This window comes from Sapajus apella, unplaced genomic scaffold (genome assembly GCF_009761245.1).
Source record: "Sapajus apella isolate SASKATOON/1434 unplaced genomic scaffold, GSC_monkey_1.0 scaffold4, whole genome shotgun sequence".
In the NCBI taxonomy this organism is placed as follows: Eukaryota; Metazoa; Chordata; class Mammalia; order Primates; family Cebidae; genus Sapajus; species Sapajus apella.
Window position 1 is genome coordinate 57,766,340 of NW_022436944.1, and position 22,837 is coordinate 57,789,176.

General features: G+C 50.7%; 1 protein-coding gene across 10 annotated transcripts in view; it reads right to left on the reverse strand.

Annotated features, from left to right (window-relative positions):
* The window catches only part of SCN5A (sodium voltage-gated channel alpha subunit 5), a 100,510-nt gene that overhangs the window by 20,912 nt on the left and 56,761 nt on the right, over nt 1-22,837 (reverse strand). For 6 of the 10 annotated variants that reach the window (XM_032270634.1, XM_032270585.1, XM_032270645.1 and 3 more), the window contains 6 exons: nt 18,173-18,346; nt 16,456-16,806; nt 11,790-12,230; nt 10,161-10,322; nt 6,986-7,106; nt 5,666-5,820 (listed from right to left, as the gene is read on the reverse strand). In XM_032270634.1, coding sequence (XP_032126525.1) covers nt 5,666-5,820; nt 6,986-7,106; nt 10,161-10,322; nt 11,790-12,230; nt 16,456-16,806; nt 18,173-18,346 — 1,404 coding nt within the window. The remainder of the gene's footprint in view (nt 1-5,665; nt 5,821-6,985; nt 7,107-10,160; nt 10,323-11,789; nt 12,231-16,455; nt 16,807-18,172; nt 18,347-22,837) is intronic. The other 4 variants (XM_032270613.1, XM_032270662.1, XM_032270625.1 and 1 more) reach the window with 1 other exon arrangement.

Sequence of the window (22,837 nt, forward strand, 5' to 3'; positions counted from 1 at the left end):
AGCTAAAAAAGGTAGTTAAATCATCCTTTTCTTATTCTTGACTTTAATGAAAACGTTTCAAGTGGTTTTACTACTAATGATGACATGAGTTAATTTGAGAGCCAGCTTTTACTACATTAAGAAAATATATTTTCTTTTTTTTTTTGTCCTTTGGATTCAATAGAAGAAAATACATTTTATTTCTTTTTAAAAAAATTGTTTTGAGACAGAGTCTAACTCTGTCATCCAGGCTAGATTGGAGTGGCTCAATCTCAGCTCACTGCAACCTCCTCCTCCCAGGGTCAAGCGATTCTCCTGCCTCAGCCTCCCGAGTAGCTGGGATTACAGACGCCCACCACCACGCCCAGCTATTTTTTAGTAGAGACAGGGTTTCACTGTGTTGGCCAGGCTGGTCTTGAACTCCTGACCCCCTGATCTGCCCACCTTGGTCTCCCAAAGTGCTGGGATTACAAATCTGAGCCACCGTGCCCAACTTTTTTTTTCTATTCTTACCAGAGTTTTTAAAATCAGGCACTCATTAAGATAATTATATGATTTTTCATCTTTGTCCTATTAATATAGTTTTCCTAATATGGTACTATTCTCACATTTTAGGCTATGACATATTTGCCATATGATGTACTCAATCTTTTAAATATATTTCTGGATCCTATCTGTATATATTTTGTTTGAGATTTTTGCATCACTCTTCATAAGTATGGAGTATGAAGCATGAAAACTGGCCTACGTTTTCCTTTTGGTATACCTGAGGTTTTAAAAATCAGCACTATTTAGCTTTTAAAAAAATAATTTCTAGACTTTCCATCCTTTTTCATGCACTAGAGTACTTTAAATAGCACTGAAATTATTTTCTTCCTTGAGAATGTGAAAGAATCTATTCTTGGAGATGTGAGAAATTAGATTAGCTAGTGGTTATCAATTTGATTGCTTTAAATTTTCAAGGAATCAGCTTTGGAATTTTATATCAGTTTTACTATTTATTTTCTAAATTATTAATATGTGTTTTTATTACTGCAGATCATATGGGACAGAGGAAAAAATGTCTTTATTAATTACTTGCCATGGTTTCTTTGAGATTATTATATTTTTTATTTCTTGAGTTAAATAATTTATTTATGTTCTTTCTATTTAATAATAAAAATAAGCAATGAATTTTCCTTTTATTACAGCTTTGGCTGTACTCCACATGCAGTATTCTCAATACTGTTATTTTCCAGTTTTTTTCTACTAGTCACAGCCTTTTCTCTACCGCTACACTTTTCTTATTTTTCCAGATCTCACATGGACAGAATTAATTGAATCACAATCTTTGATTTATTGCACACTATCATCATCTTTGGTCCATGAATGGCCTTCTTTTGTTAATTAACTAATTAATCAACTGAACACCAATGAACTACCACCAAACTATTTTCTGTTTGATCCAAGGTTTATTTAAGAAGGACTTTTACATATTAGTTGTTTGTTTTTATCCTTCTATTTTTTCCATTTCCAGCACTTCCCATATCTGTAAAATAGGATGAATAATAGCACCTATCTCATAGGGTTATTATGAGAATTAGATGAATTAATGCTTAAAAAATGCTTAAAACAGTATCTGGAATATAGTGAGTTCTATTTAAGAGTTAGTTATTATCTTTATTATTAAGTTAGGCCAAATTTATTATATATAAAAATATATATGTATTTAGATCACTTGTCTCATTTTTTCTACTTGAATGTCAAGAACTAATAGAAATATGGTAAAGTTTCCCAGTACCAGTGCACTACTGTCACTTTTTCCTGTTTTTTGTTTTACATATTTACGTGCTATGCAATCCCAAGCAAATGTATACATAATAGTTATGTATAAAATAATATATAAATATGCATCTGTATTTATACGGGTATTTATAATTATGTATTATATTATATCAATATATAATCATATTTTTATAGGTTTATATAATTATATAAACATGTACATATAATTATATTTTTATAAATATATATCCATATATATTTATATATTAAATATATTATATAAAATATAATAGATATAAATATATTTATATATTTTGTATATTCTTTTATATATATATAATATGAATATATATATATATATATATATATATATCACACACACACACACTTTTTTTTTTTGAAACAGTGCTTTGCTCTGTCACCCAGGCTGGAATGCAGTGACATGGCCCACTGCAGCTTTCACCTCCTGGGCTCAATCAATCCTCCCGCTTCAGCATCCTGAGTATCTGGGACTACAGGCATGTGCCATCATGCCTGGTTAATTTTTCTTTTTTGTAGAGATGGGGTCTCACTATGCTAGGCTGGTCTTGAGTTCCTGGTTTCAAGCCATCCTCCTGCCTCAGCCTCCCAAAGTGTTAGGATTACAGGCATAAGCCACTGCACCCAGCCAATAGTTACATTTATACTATAGGTTGGACCCTCTGTGTCTCATCTCAAGCTTTTAATCTTGAATTCAACAAAAAAAAAGCACTGTGAATTTGTAGTCATTATTTGCATTTGCCTGATCTACTTTATTAGTTCACTATATCTCTCTATATATAATATATTTTAGACAAGGTCTTGCTCTGTCACCGAGGCTGGAGAACATTGGTGTGAACAGGGCTCACTGCAGCCCTGACCTCTCAGGCTCAAGCAATCCTCTCCCCTCAGCCTCCCAAGTAGCTGGGACCACAGCTATATGCCACTGTGCCCAGTTAATTTTTAAAAATCATTTTGCAGGTTGGGTCAGGTGGCTCATGGTTGTAATCCCAGCACTTTGGGAGGCTGAAGCAGGTGGATCAAGATGTCAGGAGTTCGAGACCAGCGTGGCCAACACAATGAAACCTCGTCTCTACTAAAAATACAAAAATTAGCTGGGCTTGGTAGGGCGTGCCTGTAATCCCAGCTACTTGGGAGGCTGAGGCAGGAGAATCACTTGAACCTGGGAGGTGGAGGTTGCAGTGAGCTGAGATGGCACCACTGCACTCCAGCCTGGGTGACAGAGCTAGATTCTGTCTCAAAAAAATAAATAAATAAATCTTTTTGTAGAGGTGGGGTCTTGCTATGTTACTCAGCCTAGTCTTGAACTCTGGAGCTCAAGCCGCCCTCCTGCCTTGGCCTCCCAAAGTGCTGAAATTACAGGTGCGAGCTGTCAAGCCTGGTGGCTTTTAATCTTTCCGAATCACATTGTTTTAGGTTTGAGGGGTTTGTCATTTGAAAGCAAATGGCTAAAAGGTTTTTTTCTTTTTAAATTTGGATCCATTCTGAATCCTTTCCTTTTTTTTTTTTTTTGAGGTGGAGTCTAGCTCTGTCACCCAGGCTGGAGTACAGTGACGCCATCTCTGTTCACTGCAATCTCTGCCTCCTGGGCTCAAGCAATTCTCCTGCCTCAGCCTCCTGAGTAGCTGGGACTATAGGCATGTGCCACCATGCCTGGCTAATTTTTTTGTATTTTTAGTAGAGATGAGTTTTCACCATGTTGGCCAGGATGGTCTCGATCTCCTGACCTCGTGATCTGCCCATCTTGGCTTCCCAAAGTGCTGGGATTACAGGCATGAGCCACCGAGCCTGGCCAAGTCCTTTCATTTTAAAAGATGAATTTTATCCAGTTACATTTATTATTAAAACACATGTTTGATCTTGCCTTTATTACATTATTTTGTTTCTGATTTTATGTTTTCTTGCTACTTCTTTTTTTCTTCTATCTTTTGCTGTGAGATTTTTTTTTTCTTAAAATTTCCCTCAGCAGTTTGGAAGGCATATAGTTTGCTTTCTGTAAAACAAGTTTACAACTTTAAATAACACACTTAGATTTCTCTTTTTCTCAATATATCATTGACGTGATTTTTTAACAACAGAGCTTGGCTGTCTACCCTGATTAGATTCACCAGATGCTTGCCAAAACTCCTCCTCACTTATGCCAGGCTGAGCTTCTCCTCCACAGCCCAGACGAAATGGCTCTAGCTGCCCTTGTTTGTGGCTGTTTAAAAACAAAACTCGTTAACATATTGTCAAACCATCTTTCTCTGAAACCTACAGAGATTTGGCTCTAGCTGCCAATGGTAAAACAGCAGGCAAGCTGCAATCATGGCTCCAGGCCCATTCTGGAACAGGAGTGGGCAGCATGGGGTGGGGTGGGAGGCCCAGATGTTCAGAAGTGACAGCCACAGTGCCTCCCCATGGCCTAACCCCACAGGAGGAGGCAGCATGGAGTGGAGGGACATAGCCTTGAATCAAAGTGCCCTTTCTCTCACTCTGTGGTCTAAAGCATTCTCTGTTAGCTGCTCATCTATGGAGTTCTCACCTTCCCAGCAATACAGGTTCTTACTTCCCCTGGTCCAGCAAAGTTTCCATGTCTTCTGCCTTCATCATCATCATCTTCTTTTTTTTTTTTGAGACAGAGTCTTACTTGATCTCCCAGGCTGGAGTGCAGTGGCATGATCTCAGCTCACTGCAACATCCGCCTCCTGGGTTCAAGTGATTCACATACCTCAGTCTCCCAACTAGCTGGGATTACAGGTGCCCACCACTACACCTGGCTAATTTTTGTATTTTAAGTAGAGACGGGGTTTTGCCATGTTGGCCAGGCTGGTCTCGAACTCCTGACCTCAGGTGATCTGCCTGCTGCAGACTCCCAAAGTGCTGGGATTACAGGCATGAGCCACTGCACCCAGCTGTCTTCTGCCTTCTTAATCACACCTCTCCCTGCTCACCAGCACCTTCCAGAACCCCCTCCAGGGCTGTTCCATCTCTTCCTGTAAGTGGTCTGAGAGATTAGAGTAGGTTCCTGGAGCGAGATGGGGCACCCTGGAGGGCCTCACTGCTCCTCCTGGTTTCAACACTTCCCTGTTCTCCACAGTCCAGCTCTATTTGCTTCCTCCAGGGAGACTTCCCTGATTGCTCCACCCCCTCTGACCTCCCATCACCCTGAGTCCTCTACTCTGTTCTTGCTTCACTCTCTCCTGTGCTGATGTTTGGCTATCTCACACCTGCTGAATCTCGTTTCCTCCAACTAGACTGGGTGACCCTGAGGCCAGGGCTGGGGTCTCCTCCTCCTGTGGCTCACTCATGGTTGGATACACAGAGCTAGATACAAGGTGGGCTTAGAAGACTGACAGAACAAATGAGAGGTGAAGACAAAGGACTCTGGAATCTGACTGCTTGGGTTCAAATGCCAGATCTGAGGTTCCTGAGTGTTGGGACGTTGGAAAAGTTACTTGCTGTTTCCACAAAGAGTTGTCATGGGGATTAAATGTAATCATGTGTGAACTACAGGGCGCAGCCTCCAGCCTGTAGAATACATGGACTAAGCGGAGCCAGCATGGTCACCTGCACTGTGACAGTGTGACAGAACACTGGTGCTGTGTGTCACTAGAGCTCCGGTGTGGGAGGCTGGTGATCTGGGGCAAATCATTTCCCTTTTGTGGCAAAAGAAGGCCTGGACATCTGCGCCCTGTGAGCCCTTCCTGCTCTGGCCTCCATACGTGCTGTGGGTGTTGAGAGTTTGTGAGCTGTTCCCTGCTCTGGGGGCCTGAGGAGCTCATTTTCAGCAGAGGCTCTGCCCCAGTTTCTGACCTGGCTTTCCAGCTGGAGACCTCCTTTCCCTGCCCTCCCCTCCTCCTCCGACCGTCCCTGCCCCAACCCTGCATCCCCAGGAGGGTACCAGCGCTCCACTGCTGAGCAGGATCATGAAGATGATGAACGTCTCGAACCAGCTGTGCTCCACAATGTGGTAGCAGGTCTTGCGCAGCTGCCACCAGACCTTCCCTGGGGCCTGTGTGGTGTCCACCGCACAGCAGGGACAGCGCCGGACACAGCCTGTGGGAGAGTGTGAGGGTCAGGCCCAGCTCAGGGACTGTGAATGCCCACGTCTAATGACAGAAGGTTGGATGGCTGAAGTGAAGACTGAGAGAAAGAGCCTACGATGGTGCGGGGGGCAGAAGGACGGGGCGATACGGCGGGCGAGGGCCTCGGGCACCGCCCGTGTGGGCCACACACTCCGCAGGCACTCTGAGGGGGACGGGTGGACCGAGCACTCAGCGACTGGGTGAACAGCCTGGCAGGTCTGGGCAGGGACAAGGCTGGGGCTGGGATGGGTTCTAGCTTGTCCTCTGCTCCTCTGGGAAACTATCCTCCTAGGGAAATGGCAGGAACTTCTGGGCCTTCTCCATGTTTGTAGTGTCTGAGCCTTGGGAAGGGCATACCCGTCAGTGAGAGCCCCTATGGATGTGTCACATGGAGGGCAAGCTCTCATTTTTTTTTTTAGATGGGGTTTTGCTTTTGTTGCCCTGGTTGGAGTGCAATGGTATAATCTTGGCTCACTGCAACCTCTGCCTTCTATGTTCAAGTGATTCTCCTGCCTCAGCCTCCTAAGTAGCTGGGATTATAAGTGCCCACCACCACACCTGGTTAATTTTTTGTATTTTTAGTAGAGATGGAGTTTTACCGTGTTGGCCAGGCTGATTTCGAACTCCTGACCTCCAGTGATTCACCCGCCTCGGTCTCCCAAAGTGTGGGGATTATAGGTGTGAGCCACTGCACCCGGCCACGCTCTCATTCTATCCCCAGCTATGCTCCAAATACACCACCAATCCATAAAAGCTATAGATGCCAGTCAACACAGGCACATGTCACACCTGCCTCAAGGATTTAGAGAGGACCTACTCTGTGTCAGGAACCGTGCCAGGGCCTGGTGGTACAGGAGTGAATTAGACCCAGACCCGACCGCTGTGGGGCGCACAGTGGTGCGACCACACCACAAACAGTCTCTCCAGTCTTTGGTGAGCTGTCCAGCCCAGCACTCCGGGGGCAGACAGGTCAGGCAGATGGAGGAACCCCCAGGGTCACAGAGGAATTGGGGGAGGTAGGCAGATATCTAAGGCAGGGTGTCGGTGCCATGTGGCCCTGGGGTCCAAGGAGCTGCTGGTCCTCCTGTCCCCTCTGGGTGGAACTGGGGCCGGGCAGAGGGTGGCCGGGACATTACCTTCAGTGAAGCAGTCCTCTGGATCCTTGACATCCTGGCCGAGGTCGGGGATCTGCTCCAGGAGCTCGGCAGTGTTGGTCATGTCTGCTGTGCTGCCTTCGGAGTAACTGTCCTCTGGGGTCTGTGGACAGGGGTGTGGGCCAGGGTGGGCAAAGGTGTGAGTGTGGGCTGAGTAGCAGCCTTTGGCCTTGAGCCCAGAGTCTGCAGGAGCTTGGGGCGCCCTGAAGGGAGGCAGCCTCTTCATGACACACCCTGGGACCTGCCATGGAGCCACCATAGGCTGGTCAGGGCTGAGCCAAGGCTGGACCTTGGGGCTCCTGTGATCCTGGTCTACTGGAGTCTAGGGCTGGGGTATGGGGGCTGTGAAAGGGCTCTGGGAAGCCACTGGGGGTGGGGACTACATCTAGCTGGGAGCAAAACAGATACAGGGTAGCAACATGGACGCACAGTGGGACATGGACGCATGGTGGTGGCATGGCACACACAGTGGGAACAGCCATGGCACATCCAGAACAGAGTCAGAACCAGGATCCTGGGCACACAGGCAGCAAGGCCAGACCACAGAACAGACAGCAGCCCCACCCACACCACAGCTGCTGGTGTGCTGGGCAGAGCCTGGAGAAGGTGCTGGAGCCCTCCTTTCCTGACCTCGATAACCTGATTACAGGGAGGCCACAGACAGGCATGTGCATGCAGGTGTGCCCTCGTGAGTATCCGTGTGTGTCAGCTGTGGGCGTGGGTATATCAGGGTGTTACAGGGGCCACTGTGGGTACCCTGCCCAATTGCACTTCATGAGACCAGTGCACCCATTCTCTGCCACTGTGAGTGCTGGCTGCTTAGCTGGCCCTCCTCCAGAAAATCATCTTCAGCTGGGGAACTGCCTTCCCAAGGGGTGCAGGTGCCCAGCAGCCATTGATACAAGAATACAGAAGGCCAGCTTCTAGCCTTGAGTTGGGATGATGCTGTCATACTACTCAGGCCCTAGGGCTCTGCCTGGGACACGGTGAGGCTGTCCCAGCTGGAAAGCGTTTCCGTAGGCTCCTCCTTTGCCTCCTCCTGCTTTCTCTTACTTCTTCATGGGTTTCTCCTGAGAACACCCCTCAACAAGTCATTTGCACAGGAATCCCTCTGCTTCTAGGGAATGAGGCCTGAAGACAGGTGTGTCAGGGGAGGAGTGTCAGTGAAGGAAGAGAATCTTCAGGCATTCGCTTCAGGTCAGGTCCAAAGCCCCCATCCCGGCTGCCCCACCTCACAGCAGCTCAGGCCCAGGCTCTATTTAGAGAGGGCTTGTCTGAATTCTTGGGTTTGGCTATGCTCTTACGGTTGCCTTCTTTCTTTTCTTTTCCTTAGATGAATCAATCTGCTGATGTCTCAGTGGCTTCTTTTCCATGTTTGCAATCTGTGATGGGAAAGGACTGGATTCTGGAGGGAAAACAGAGCCGACTGCTCAGTACAGGTGGTTCCTCAGCCAGAGAGGTGAGGCTCAGCCTTTTGTGGCCCGCCATGGCTTTTGTGGCCCGCCATGGCTTTTGTGGCCCGCCATGGCTTTTGTGGCCCGCCATGGCTTTAAGGGGTCCTTCTCCTCTCCTCCCAGCTCAGCCTGGCGATGAACGGAGTTGGGTGATGAAAGAGGCGGGCCTGAGGAGAGCAGCCTGCCTCTTTTTCCTCCCCAGACACTGGAGCTGTCTGAAGTCCACGAGAGGATAAGTTCTCAGGTCCTACTGCGGGTGAGACGAGGGAGTCCCTTTCCCAGGAGAACCCCAGCCTGTCTCTCCCTTATATAGCCGCCCCCATGAACTGATTTGAAGAAAGGAAGACTTACAAAACTCATTCAAAGCTTAGCATCTGCGGGAGAGGGAGCCCCTTGTCTCCCATGACATTCGGCCACTCCTGTCTTCCTGTTCCTACATGCCTTCATGGGCCAGGCCACGCGGGGAGAACCATGGCCTGCACAAGGAAGATGACTCCAGCAGGCCCTTGCGCTCCAAAAACTGACGCTGCTTGCCAAGCTCACATGGGCCCATCTCACAGAAGAGGAAAAGGCACAAGTGCTGGACTGAGGTCAGGCTGCAGGACATGTTCACCCAGCACGCTGAACACCTGCCCTCCCCCTTCCAGGGCTAGATGTGAGTGAGGCTGGGCGGACTACTCAGCAATGCCACAAGCCTTTGCTCAGGGGCTTCAAACTCCAATGCTTACCGCATCAGGCAGGTAACAAAACACAGACAGGCAGGTGGGTCTGTGGCAAACTAGAGACCTCCAGCTGGTGTCTGGGAGGTGGCTCTCTCTTGCCTCTGGCAGGGTGGCATGTCTTCTGAGTTTTAAAGAGAAGCCAGAAATGCAGATTTTTACTTAAAAGCTCCTAAGTTTTAAATAGTGGCAGCTAATTCAAAGTAAAACCTTTTTGTGGCCAGACCAAAATTCAGTGGTAGGCTGGGTGGTCTCCCACTTGCGGCCTCTGCTCTGGTGCAGGTAAGAAGCTGCTGGTGGCCGATGTGTCCAGAACTTGTTTTCAGAGCGCCCTGAAGTCTTTTTTGTTTTTTATTTGTTTTTCTTGAGACAGGAGCTTGCTCTGTCACCCCGGCTGGAGTACAGTGGTGGGATCTTGGCTTGCTGCAACGTCTGCCTCCAGGGTTCAAGTGATTCTTGTGCCTCGGCCTCCTGAGTAGCTGGGATTATCAGGCATGTGCCACCAGGCCTGGCTAATTTTTGTATTTTTAGCAGCGACGGGGTTTCACCATGTTGGCCAGGCTGGTCTCGAACTCCTGACACTGAGTGATCCACCCGCCTTGGCCTGCCAGAGTATTAGAATTACAGGCATGCACCACCGCACCCAGCCTCCTGAAGTCTTCTTTGGATGGGGATATTCACAGGACAAACATTTGCCAAACAGGACCAAAACACAGGGATGGAGAGTGTGGAGAGGGTGGGTTAGTCCCTGCATCGGAGTTCTGGGCCAGAATTACCAGAATTTCCGCACGGCCCTGGGCCCTGCACCATCTCTCCCCTGTCAGGACTGGGATGCCCACCCTCCCCTCTGCAGACTGCTCTTCCACACTGCCTGTGATAGCAGCTGTGGCTCCCAGCAGCAAATGCAGGCGTGCACCTCTCACGGCCTGGCTCCAGCTCACGCAGCAGCGCCCAGCCGGCTTCAGGGACAAAGGCATGCATTACCTCACTGCACCCTGGAGCCCGGGGTTCCACTTTCCGCTGCTGCTGCCAGTCGGCCTGAGATGCACTGGCCTCGGCCTCGGAGGAGGCAGTCGCTGACACTTGGCTCCAGGTCCTGGAATCCGGAGGGGCCTCTGGGCCACCGGACACAGGCTGGGATTCCTGCTGAAAAGACCCCAGCCCATGAGCTGAGTCCATGCACCCAGCTAGAGGGTCTCCAGGGCACTGACCCTGGGGGCTTCAGCCCCTGCCCATGCATCTGGAGCACTGCCTCCAGCCCTCTCCATGGAGCCTCCATCTCACAGAAGACCCCTCCCTCAGGGGCCCTGAGCAGGCAGGTGGGAGTCTCCTGGTATGTCCAGGCAAAAGATACAGAGCCAGACAATGCCCCAGCCAGCCTGGCATAACTCCCTCTGCCCAGACTCCCTGGAAGGAAAGGTGCAGCTGGGTTGTGAAGCCCAGCTCACAAATGCTGGCCACTGTACTTAGGACAGGCACACTGACTTCCCTTGTGAGTCCCTGTGGCACTCTCAGCTTGCCTACACATTCGTGTGCCCGTGCACACACACACACACACACACATCCCAGGGAGCCAGAATCAACAGGCTTAGGAGAAGGAAAGGAGAAGGGAAGGGAGAGGCAGCTGGACTTCCCCTCCTGTGCTGGAGATGATTGGACGCAGTGGTCCGGGCAACGCCGACACGCCCCCTCCCCGAGCAGACACTGCCACTGTCCCGCAACCTGACTGAAAGGGCCAAAGCTGGCCTCTGGGACCACAGGGAGGCAGGAGGACGTGAAACCAAGCTCAGAACCTTAGATCCAGGTTCACACACAGGGAGCGGCTGCTCTCCATGGCCAGGCCCACCCAGTGCAGGCCCAAGGAAGCAGCCAAGATGGGCCCAACTCAACAGGCAGAACACTACTCGGGGCCTGACCTAAAGCCCTAAGGAGAAGTGTCAGAGCCTGGCTCAGGCCAAGGGAGGGGAGGGAAGGGAAGGGGAGAGGAGGGGTGGGGAGGGAAGGGGAGAGGAGGGGGGGCCCTGCCTACTTTGTGCAGACTCTGGTCCCAAGTGTTAAAAATAACAGGTTGGGAGATAAGATAGGGCTGTTCCTGACACCTCAGTCTTAGGGATGCTTATTTTTAAATCTCAGAATGAGCCCTGGGTATGGGAGGAGGGGAAGGGGCAGTTTGGAGGTCAGAAAACTGCATTCTTCCTTCACCAAGACACTCCACTTTGCCAGTCCTGGAGGGGAACAATGGTCAGTATGGGAGCTGGGGGCTAGAGGCTCTGTTCCAAACTCATGAGGAATGCCTAGCAAGTCTCTCTTGCCATGCCTCAGTTTCCCTTTCTGTACAATGAGCTCCCCCTACCCAGCCAGGGCATGAGTGATGGGCAGCAGCCCCTCCCCAGGTCAGCTTCTGGGCTGAGTTAGGAAGACAGCATTGAGGGCTGGTCTCAGCACCCCTCTGAGGCTGGCTGTTGTGGGAAGGGCCTGCCTTCTACCCCTCCCTTACCCACTGCCGAGGCAGTCTGGTAGGGGCAGCCACTTTGCGTGAGGCTGGGTCGCCTGGGCAGCAGAGCTCTGGGCCCTGTATAGCCAAGTGCCCTGTGCCTGCTGGGGTGCGCTCACCTGCTTGCTGGACTCCTCCTCCGTGCCCAGGCTGTTCTCCTCGTCCTCCTCTTGGTCGTCTGTGTCTGACTCGGCCACGGCAATGGGCACACACACGGTCTCCGGATCTCTGGGGGTGCCCTGGCCTGGCCGCTCGCCTTCCTCAAACCGTGTTTCCTTGCGGGCGGGGGGTGCCTTCTCTGTCTCTGGGGGTGGTGGGGAGTGGGGAGTGGCAATGCAGCTGGGCAGCTGGCCCTGGGCGGCCAGGGCTGCGGGCTTCTGAGGCCGCTGCCGCAGGAGCCCACAGCAGAAGTCCCAGGTGGTCCTCTTGATGAAGCGCAGGCCCCGCTGGATGCGGGCCAGGGCCAGCTGGAGGTTGTTCAGCTCTCTGTCCTCGTCAGGGGCTGTGAGGTTGTCTGCGCTGAAAGAGCTGAGCAGCAAGGCCAGGAAGAGGTTCAGGACCTGCCGACATAATGGGTCAGGCTCACCAAGGCACTGTGCCATGCCAAGGCATCCAGTCCCAGTTCTATGATGGGGAAACTGAGGCCCAGAGACCTTCAAGACTGCCTGTGACAAACAGCCCTGAGGCTCAAATCCAGGGCCCTGAGCCCTCATCCTAACCCCTCATTTTAGAGCAAAGTGCAAAGTCCAATCCCTCTTTCCAAGGGCTCAGACACAGCGTGAACTGAGGTGTCGCGTCCTGGCTCAGGTCCATGGGAGAACTGTGCGTGCACCCAGCGTCAGAGCGAGGGGCGAGCCCAAAGCCACACACACTCAGCCCTGTCCCGGCACCAGCGGCTTCTACGCACACCTCCCTTCACCTCTTCCTGCTGCCTTAGGAGTAGTGAGGGGCAGCGGGGTCAGGGTGGGCACAGGTCTCCTTCCTGGGGAGTGTGAGTCCAGGGACAAGACAGAATCCCACCCAGAAGCCACCCAGAGCTTTTGAGACTTTCCTGGAAAGAGGAAGAGCAGTGACCTGCCTCTGAGTTCCGCACTGAGGCAGCTCGGCGCTCAGAAGCCTGGGGCATGCACTGCCTGATGCCCAGGTCTGCCACGCATTCCAGGTGAGGGACGCTGGGACTCGGCAGAGAAAGGTGCAATGGCTGGAAAAGAGGTCAGGAGGGCACAGGCAGTCCTCAGGCACTTGACCTAACCATGGGGTCAGGCCATGGAGAGCCAACCGTGTCCAGGCTGTGAGGGGTGCCAGGAAGGGTGCTGTGTGCAGGAGAAGGGCTGCTATACTGCAGGGATCCAGGGGAGGCGCTGCAGTGTCGGAGGTTCCTTGGGGCGCAGTATTTTATTGAGGTCATTCATCAGGGCTTAGGGACTAGAGACCCCTTAAGGGGGTTTGCATAACCCCTCTGCCTTTGCGTGGTTCTGGAGGGTTGCTTTTCGTTAAGCCCTCTGACAAGTGTGAGGCTTTAGCTTTTGTTTAAAAAGAAGGCTTTTGCTGTGTGACAAGAGGCTGGGCTCATGTCCACTTCCAGGTCTCATGGAGGGTCAGTTAGGATGGCGGTGGGCTGATTACCACACGCATAGGTCAGACTGGCTCGTGCCTCACCAGGCCACCAGGCCAGCATGGGCTTGGTGTCTCCTCCCTCCCAGCACCTTCACGGCAGGGTGGTGTGTTAGGGTCGGTGCACAGTTCTTTTTGGAAATCCACTCTGAGACTCTGTTCTGGCTTCTCAAGAGCCTCTAAAAGACACCTCTACCAGAGACCCCAGACCTATCAGGAAGCTGGGAATAAGAATTCTGATACAAGCAGCCTCAGAAACATGCCTTTGGCTTAAAAGTAATACAGATTCATGCGGACAGTATGAAAGGTGAAGAGGTAGGCTCTCCAGTCCAATCTCTACGGATAGAAGATCACTTTTGATACCTGACAGCTTTCTCTGTCATCACTAGGTGGGTGGGACATGTGATGGGATTCGGAGCTGCTGTCTGCACTGACCTCTGGCCTGGCCCCTGGCCTTTCTCCACAAGGACCCAGGCATGGCCTGCTTCCATTCCCAGGAAGGATGCCCACTGGGGGTCCTTCCCCTGCAGCCCTCATTTACTCCAGGCCCTGCATTCTCTAACCTCCGGGAGTCCTGGGCCTAGGCTGGGAGCAGGGTGGGGTACCTGGGCAGCCATGCGCAGGAGTCTAGGCCCCCTTGCCACTGGCTTCAGAAGTTCAGCTCCTTCTAGTGCTTCCATCAATCGTGCTGCTCCCAGCCCTGCCTGATCATCACTTCCCATTTCAATGGCAATCTTGCTTCCTCCCACGCCCGGCAGCGGCCCAGTTCCTGAGGCGGCCGGGGAGGGGGCTGTGTGGGCTGGCATTAGCTCCGTCCTCCAGCAGCCTCTAATTTTCTCATCCCCAGGCAGATCTGCTGGGAAATCGCGGGGCTCCATGTGTGAGGGGTGGCTCAGCCTGGCCCTGGGCTGAGTGCTCGGCAACTCTCATTCTCCTTGGAATGGGCAGTCTGGCAGGCCCTGGGGTTGGGACAGGCTGAGCAACCCTCCCCCCACCCAGGGACAGCTAGTCTGGGGGGATGTGAGGGGCTTGGGGCCAGCCAAAGAGCAGGGTTCTGTTGGCACCGTGCAGATGCCCTGGCTCGCCTATCTTTGGGCCCTCCAATCCTCTGGCCTCTGGGCTCATGGGCCGGCAGGGGACTGATCCCAAATTGGCCTGTCCTAACCTGGCCTGGTTAAGGCACATGGGAGAAGAGAGCAGGCAGTTTGGGGAAAGGCTCTGAGTCTACAGCCTACAGGACTTGCCCCACAGCAGGCTGAAAAAGAGAACGAAAACCTCTCTGTAAGCTGATGTGACTGCACTGCCCACGACAGAGACATACAGCTACGGGTGGGAGTCAGACAATGCAGGCATGGCGCCTGAGCATGTGTGGGCCACCAGGAAGGTGGCTTCATGTCCACAGTGGACACTGATTGCTGCCTGAACCACTGACTGACCCCAGCCTTGCCTCTTCCTCACACTCCTTCTCTGGTATTTAAATTTTGACCTTTCTCAGTTCCAGAATTTCCCACATTGTAAAGACACAAGACAGGATGTACCTGCCCAAGGACATACAGGAACCCACAGGAACAAAGATATGGAGCCCTCACGATGGGACAGCAGAGACTCCTACCACGCCACTCAGGGGGACATATAAAGAAAGCTCCTATGGGTCCCACCTTACCTGGACCACCACCTGTCTGCACCTGTGCTTTGCCCATCCCGCTCCTTCCCTCTTCAGCATTACCTGTTCATCAGGTCAGCTCCAAAACCTCTTCCAGGAAGCTTTCTTTGATTTTCCTAGCTGAATGGGAACAGTACCTATGATCTCTTCCTTAAGGGCTCTGATCACTCTGACCAGTCCGAGAGTTATTTCAGTCCTGTTTAACTCTCCACCTCCCCAGTAATCCCTCAAGCCGGCGAGTGATGTCAGGGCTGACGCTGGACCTCATTTGCCTCTGTATGCCCAACAGTATGTGGCACAAGGTTTTCCCAGCAACAAGGGCTTAGTACATGTTAAGATGAGTTGAAAAACCACGTGATAAGTCATGGAGAGTGACTGACAGAGAAATAATGGGTAGATGAACAGATAAGTAAATGAATGAAAACAAAATGAGTAAATAATGAATAAACAGGCAAGTAAGTGGGTAAATGACAAATAAGCAAAATGCAGTGAAGAGGTTGGGTATGGTGGCTTGCACCTATAATCCCAGCACTTTGAGAGGCCGAGGTGGGCAGATCTCCTGACATCAGGAGTTCGAGACCAGCCTGACCAACATGGTAAAAATCCATCTCTACTAAAAATACAAAAAATTAGTCAGGTGTGGTGGTGCATGCCTGTAATCCGAGCTACTTGGGAGGCTGAGGCAGGAGAATCACCTGAACCTGGTGATTCTGAACCTGGTGGCAGAGGTTGCAGTGAGTTGAAATGGTGCCATTGCACTCCAGCCTGGGTGACAAGAGTGAAACTCAGTCACAGAAAAAAAAAATGCGGTGAAGGGTGAGTGAATGGATGGATGGGTCAATGAGTGAGGAAGTAGACGACTGGAGAGACAGATGAGTAGACAGATGGATTGGTGAATGAGTGAATGGATGGGTGAGTTGATAGATGGGAGATGAATGAGTAGAGAAATGAGTGGTTGGGTGAGTGGGTGGATGAAGGGAGGGATGGATCACTGTGTAAGTGAATGGATGGGTGGATAGATGAATGGGCATATGGATGTGTAAGTGTGCATGGGTGTTGATGAATGGGTGACTGATAGGCAGATTAATGAATAGATGAGCGAATGAGGAAAATGGGGTTGATGGATGAAGGACAAGGTGAATAAGTGCATAAATGGATGGGTCCTTGTTAATGGGGGGAGGATCTATGGATCCTTCAGATTGCTGGAGTGGTAAACGGATGGGTGGGTTGGTTGGTGGCTGGGTGATTGATAAGCAGACGATCAATAGACGGCTGCAGAGCATATATGTGGAGGAATAAACGGGTGCATGACTAGATGGTTTGTTGATAGTACATAGATGGACAGGCAAGTGAGTGGATGGGGGGATGGATGAAATAAACAAGATAGAAAGAAATGTGGGTAAATGAGTAGATGGATGGACAGAAGGGTAAGTAAATGGATAATTAGATGGGTAGGTAGCTGGGTAGATGAATGGATGGTGTGTGTGTGAGGCCCTCGGCCAACTTACCACAAGGTTTCCAATGACCATAACAAGCAAGAAGACCAGCAGGCACAGTGACTGCCCAGACACCTCCATGCAGTCCCACATGGTCTCGATCCACTCTCCGCAGAGGATGCGGAAGATGATGAGGAAGGCGTGGAAGAAATCCATCATGTGCCAGCGAGGCAGCAGGCCTGAGTCGCTGTGCCTCAGCTCTGAGTAGTTCTTGCCAAAGAGCTGCATGCCCACCACAGCAAAGATGAACACAATGATGGCTAGCACCAGCGTCAGGTTCCCCAGTGCCCCCACTGAGTTCCCGATGATCTTAATCAGTGTGTTCAGGGTGGGCCAGGATTTGGCCAGCTTGAAGACCCGCAGCTGGGGAAGGAGGAAGAGGAGGGGAGCTTATGAGGGCTCTGGCTCCTGCTGCCCATGGGCACCGTAATTCTCTCCAGCTCCTGCCCCCCATGGGCACCATCACTTTCTCCAGCTCCTGCCTGAAAGCCCAGAAAGCCCTTGCAGGGCACTGACACCTATTTTCCCCCCATCTCCCAGAGCACCTGCTACTGTTCCTCTCCGCAGCCTGAGGGCGGCTTCACTGGGCCCTGCACTAGGGGCAGGTCAACAGCTCCAGCCTCACCTCCCAATCAGCCCTTCTCTTTGTCCCCACACCAGCCTTCTCTCTGCCTTGGCCTCACTTCCAGGAACTTCCCAGTAGATTCTCCCACCAGGGAGTGTGCTTGCTCTTTCAGACCTGTCCTCATCAGGTGTCCTTTGGGGCGGCTCAGACCATCTCTGGCTTGTCCGGCCACCTCCACCTTTCTCTCTGTCATCACAGAGAAAGAGGGCAGGTGCTTAATGCTTACTGAATGCCTCTGTGCCAGGCCTTGTGCTTAGAATTGATGAACCTATTCAGAACTCCCAATAACCATGAGGTTGGCACCAGCATTACCTCATTTAGGCAGACTAATTTGTCCAAGTCCCTTAGCTCATAGCAGTGGAGTCAGGATTAGAACCCACAGGCTTGGCTTTCCCTCCTGCCCCCATCATCCTGCATTCCTACACATCCCGCCTTCCTACACATCCCGCCACCCCCCGACTCCCATCCACTGTATGTGCAGTGACCCACAGTGCTCAGGACCTCCTCCAGAAGCCTTTCCTGACTATACCGCCTGCCCCACGTCTGGACCTCTCAAGCATTTCAAGCTCCAAGTGTGGTCCACAGACCAGCAGCTTTGACATCACCTGAGACCCACTGAATCAGCATCTGCATTTTAACAAGATCCCCAGGTGATTTGCATGTGTGTTAATGTTTTAACGATGCTGATTCAGAAGCCAGCAGGCAGAACCTCAGACCAGCAGCCCAGCTCCCTCTGTTATCTGCCATGTGGCTGTGGGAATTCGTTTCACCTCTGTGAGTCTGAGTCTCCTCATCTGTGAAATGGGAATGAAGTAATACCGGTCCCACTCCTGATCTTGTGAGGGCTAAAGGGGTTACTGTGGACCACAACGGGCTTTGCACTCATCAGGATGGCCACCGCAATTGCTCCTCTGGAGGAATGTCTCCTGTCTTGCCTGCCCCTGCACCCCTCGCATCACCAGCATGGGCCAGGCATCCAGGGATACCTAGCCAATGGCTGTTGGGTGAAGGCATGACAGACCAAAGTAGGGATGACCTCAGATTGGGTTGTGCCCCGCCCTCCACTCCACCCCTGCCCTCCCTGCAGTGGGTCCAGCCAGGTACCAGGCGGAAGGAGCGCAGCACCGACAAGTTGCTCATGCGGGACAGGCCCAGCTCCATGAGGCTAAGGATGACGATGATGCTGTCGAAGATGTTCCAGCCCTGCTGAAAGTAGTAGTAGGGGTCGAGGGCAATGATCTTGAAGGTCATCTCTGCTGTGAAAATCCCCGTGAAGACCTGAGAAGGGAGCAGGAATTGTTTGGGATGGAAAGACGCCCTGGCCAGCAGGGACGCCTGCCTCCTAACTGCTCTGATTGGCGCCAGGCTCCCAGTGGGGTTTGCTTGGTCATAGCCCAGCCCCTTGGGGACAGCTCTCTTCTCCAGCCTGCTCCCCCATCCCTTGCAGCTGCTCACCAAGCACACCAGGCACACCTGCCTGGCCTTCAGGAATGGCCTGGGCCCTTTGCAGTCTCCACAGAGACTCACAGCTCTAGGGGGAACCTGCAGTGGATGGTCACATGACCCAGTGCCAGACTCCTTTCGGTCTGTGTGTCCACAGAAGGGCCTTCTCCCGACACATGCCAAATCCACGCATCACCGCAGATGCTCATGGCTACCCTGACCCAGGGCCTCTGTCCTTGCTGTTCCTGCTCCCCAGGAGGCCCTTCCTCCTCATCCACATGCTGGACTGTGCCCGCTGCAATAATCAGCAGCCACTGCTTCCCAAGGGCTATGTGCCAAGTGCTGGCCAGAACACTCTGCATGTGTTTTTTTTGATTCATCCAACCTCATGAGGAAGTATCATTGCCTGCAGTTTATATAGGTAAGGAAACTGAGGCACTGAGAGGTTAAGTAACTTGTCTGGGGTCACATAGCTATTAAGTTTGAGAATGAGGAGAAGAATCCAGTGCTGCCCTTTGGGATTTAGGGAAACCTCCTCTCTCTTCTGAAAACATGCCTGAGTGGGCAGAGGCTGAGCTTTGTCTGGTTCACTGATTTATGAGTCCCGAGCTGCCCAGCCTTGGCTGGCAGAACCCTGTGGTTAAGCATCCCATGGTGCAGGGGACTCGAGAGCCATGCCAGCTGCCCTGCGGTGTGCCAATGGATGGTTCCCGGAGGGGAGAATGTTCTACGACGGTGTGGATGGCAGGAAGTTGGGGTTCTGTACGCAGGGTCTCTTGACCATGCTGGGGAGCTGAGGCGCTGTCCTCAGGGCAGTGAGGAGGCACTCCAGGTCTTTTGGAGGGGAGGGCTAAAGCCAGAGGGAACAGTACCCGCAGAACAGTGCCAGGCCTGCAGCAGTTGTGAAGAGCTGGGGTCACAGACAGGGATGGCCGAGGCACCTCACTGGTGTTGGCAATCAGGAGGGGAGGTCACTCTGGTCTGGGCACCCACCCTGATGGGGCTCTGTGTTGGACGGAGAGAGAGGCATTTGCTGGTCATTCCAGTGCCATTCTCTCCCCACCAGCTCAGAATAGGCCCCATGGAGGTGGGCTGGAGAGCAGTGGGATGCTGTTGGCTCAGGGAGAGGCACCACGAGGGCAGGTGGGTGGGCTCCTCAGCACTGCCACACAGGGCACCACCCACCAGCCCAGCCCTCCTGACTTCGGTGGTCCCTTTAGTGCTTGTGCCCAGAGGGACCTGCTCCTCCACCAGCTGGGCTCTTGGGAAAGGGAGGGACCCTAAAATCCTCCAGCCTCAGTTCTCATTCCTGGGCTGCCCTCACACATAAAGAGACAGCCTTGGAACTTGCTTCTCTCCCCAGCACCCAAACCTGCTTCTGGAACTTTCCAACCTCCGGCCCCATTGCCTGTTGCTCTCCTGTTCCAGCCATACCTGCTTCTTTCTGTCCCCTCCTCAGGGCCTTTGTACTTGCTGCTCCCTTTCCCTGGGTCATGCCTCTCCCCAGCCGCACAACTCACTCCCTTCAGAGCTCCTGATCCATGGGCGTCCTGGCAACTGAGAATGTGCCTCCCTCCCACCACACTTCTTAGCCCCCATCCTGGCTTGATTTTTGTCTGCCTCACACCACCATCCAACAGCTATTTGTTTATCGAGCCTTATGTGTTTAGAAGGTAAGCTCTGTGATGGCAGGGACCTTTCCCTACTGCACCTGGAACGGTGCCCAGCCCATAGGTGGTCCACTAGTATCTGTTGAATAGATGTACAAATGTTTGAGCCTTTGAGTTCCGTGTGCCATGTCCTGCCTGTCCTGTGCTGCTCAGCTTGACTTCCAGGAGCCTTCCTTACCCAGCCTCAGACGCACACAGCTGTGCGTAGAGCCCTCACTCAGCAGCACACCCTGCACAGCTTCCCTGAGAGCCCCTACAGCTGGGGCCTGGGGAGTGCCTCCCTTGGACCCCACCTTTGGTCTTCCTCAGCACTGCCGGGGTGCACCAGGGTGGGTCTGACACCCATGAGCACCGACACACATTTCTAGAGAATGGGGCTCAGGAAAAGCCCTGCACCTCACTTTGTGCAGGCTCCCAGCTGTTTTGGTGCCAAGATGGCAGTTATCCGGTGGCGCTGACTCCGGAAGAAAAAGACAGAAGAGGCTCTGGGGGAATGCTCTTTGGGGAAATAAGAAAAGATTTTTCAGGAACCAACAGCATCACCCGGAAGCTCTTTGGAGATGCAGAATCTTACAAGGCCCCGGATCTGCTCAATCAGAATCTGCGTTTTGACCAGATTCCTGGGATTCAAAGTTCAAGTGCTGTTTTTGACCATTTCTCAAACTTGATGCACTTTCTAATCACCCAGGGAGCTTTAAAAACATGGATGCCTGGGTTCCATCCTAGAGATTCTAGTTACATTGGACTGGAGAGTAGCCCAGGTATGGGGATTAATAAAAAACTTCCCAGGTGATTATCATGTGCAGCTAAGCTTGAGAAGTACATACATTTTGGTAACAGACCTCTTCCTTCCACAGTCTCATGCCATGCTCTCTAAGGCCATGTGATCAAAGCTTGATGGTTTAGTATGTGCAGAGAATGGTGGCCAGGCCCGGGTTCCAGAGCAGGGGCTGCCTCTGTGTGATCTTGGGCCAGTTTCTTCATCTCTCTGAACCTTGAGGGTCCCCATATATAAAATGGGGATAATAACCCCGCAGGAGGTTTCTAGGAGTTACAGCTAATGGCTGTAAAGTGAGGACTCCGTACGAGAGGGCGATTATTTACTGTCAACAGCATTTATTATGATTGCTCAGAGTGGCCAAGAGCTCCAGACCCAGGCAGGGGCTGTCTTCAGATATAAACAACTCTGCCTGTTTTACAGGCTCACTGAGATCTGGCAGACGGAGGCTCTGAGCTTGGTGACCCACTTCCCCTAACTTCTGGCAGGAGGTTCACTGAACAATGAATGCAAATGGCCGCTTTCCAGGAACTGGGGGGACTTATGGAGAACCCCAAACTCCCTGTGACTTTGGCATATGACTTTAATGGGAACATACTCCATGCACTGAAAACCTGTATTTAAAATATAATACCTTGTGAACGTACTTCTGTGCCAATTAAACACAATCTACAGCGTCATTTTCTTTTCTTTTTTTTTTTACATTTGTGGCACATTCTGCTGTAGAGATGTGCTGTGACTGGTTTAGCCATTTCCCTGTCATAGTCATTCCTTTCTCCCTACTAGAAACATTGCCCAGATAAATATCCTTTTACGTGCTTGTTTTAAAACAACTTGTCTAATTCTTTTCTTAGGAAAGATTTCTGGAGATGAAATTGTTTAGTCAATGAACATTTTTAGAGATTCTGACACATACTGCTAAATGATCCTCAGAGAAAGGTTTTAACCAATTCCATGAGCGGCCTGTGAGTAACTGCTTCTCTTTATGCAAATACTGGGTATTCCATTCCCATTACCTTTTCTAATCCAACAGGGCACTCTTGTTTTATCGGACATTTCTTTTAATTTTTGTACTTCTTATTTGATGAAATTTCTCATTCATATCCTTTGCTCTTAATTGTTCTATTAAGGTGTTTGCTTTTTTGTATGGTTTATAAATGTATTTTATATATTAAGGATGTTACCCCTTTGTCTATTAATACTGCTTGTATTGTCACAATTTTCCTGATTTGTCATTTACCTTTATTGTGTTTGTTTAAATTTTAAATTATTTCAGGATATATACTTTGTATAGGATAATAAAATGATTACCTGCGCACCCACCACCAAACTCAAATGAATATTAACATTCTGCCATATTTGTTTCAAATTTTGTTTTCTTTTTCCTTACTAAAAAACAAAACAAAACAACAGCAACAAAACAATAGCAAAGACTTAAATAGCATTTGATATATGCCAGGCACTGTTCTAGTGTTTTACATATATTAAATCATTTAAACCTCACAATAGCCCTATGAGATATTTAAAGTTTGTTATCCCCATTTTACAGGTAGGGAAACTGAGATACAAAGGAGTTAAACCAGTAATTCAAACGATGGCTTCCTCCATGAATTCTTACCCATCATGTGCCATTACAGATAAACCAGGAGTCACCCAGAGTACTATAATCACTCCAAGGTAATCACTATCCTAAATGTGATGTTTAGCATGTCTACACATTTTTACATTTTTAATGTATATAATGACAACACAGTATGTTGCTTTAATTTCCATTCCTCTGTTTCTCTTCGTTTGTTTATAACCATCTGACTTTCCTCTTCCGTGGTTTGCTTGTCATTTCCTTTGTCCACGGTTGTGGCTCTGTCATTTCCTTTGTCC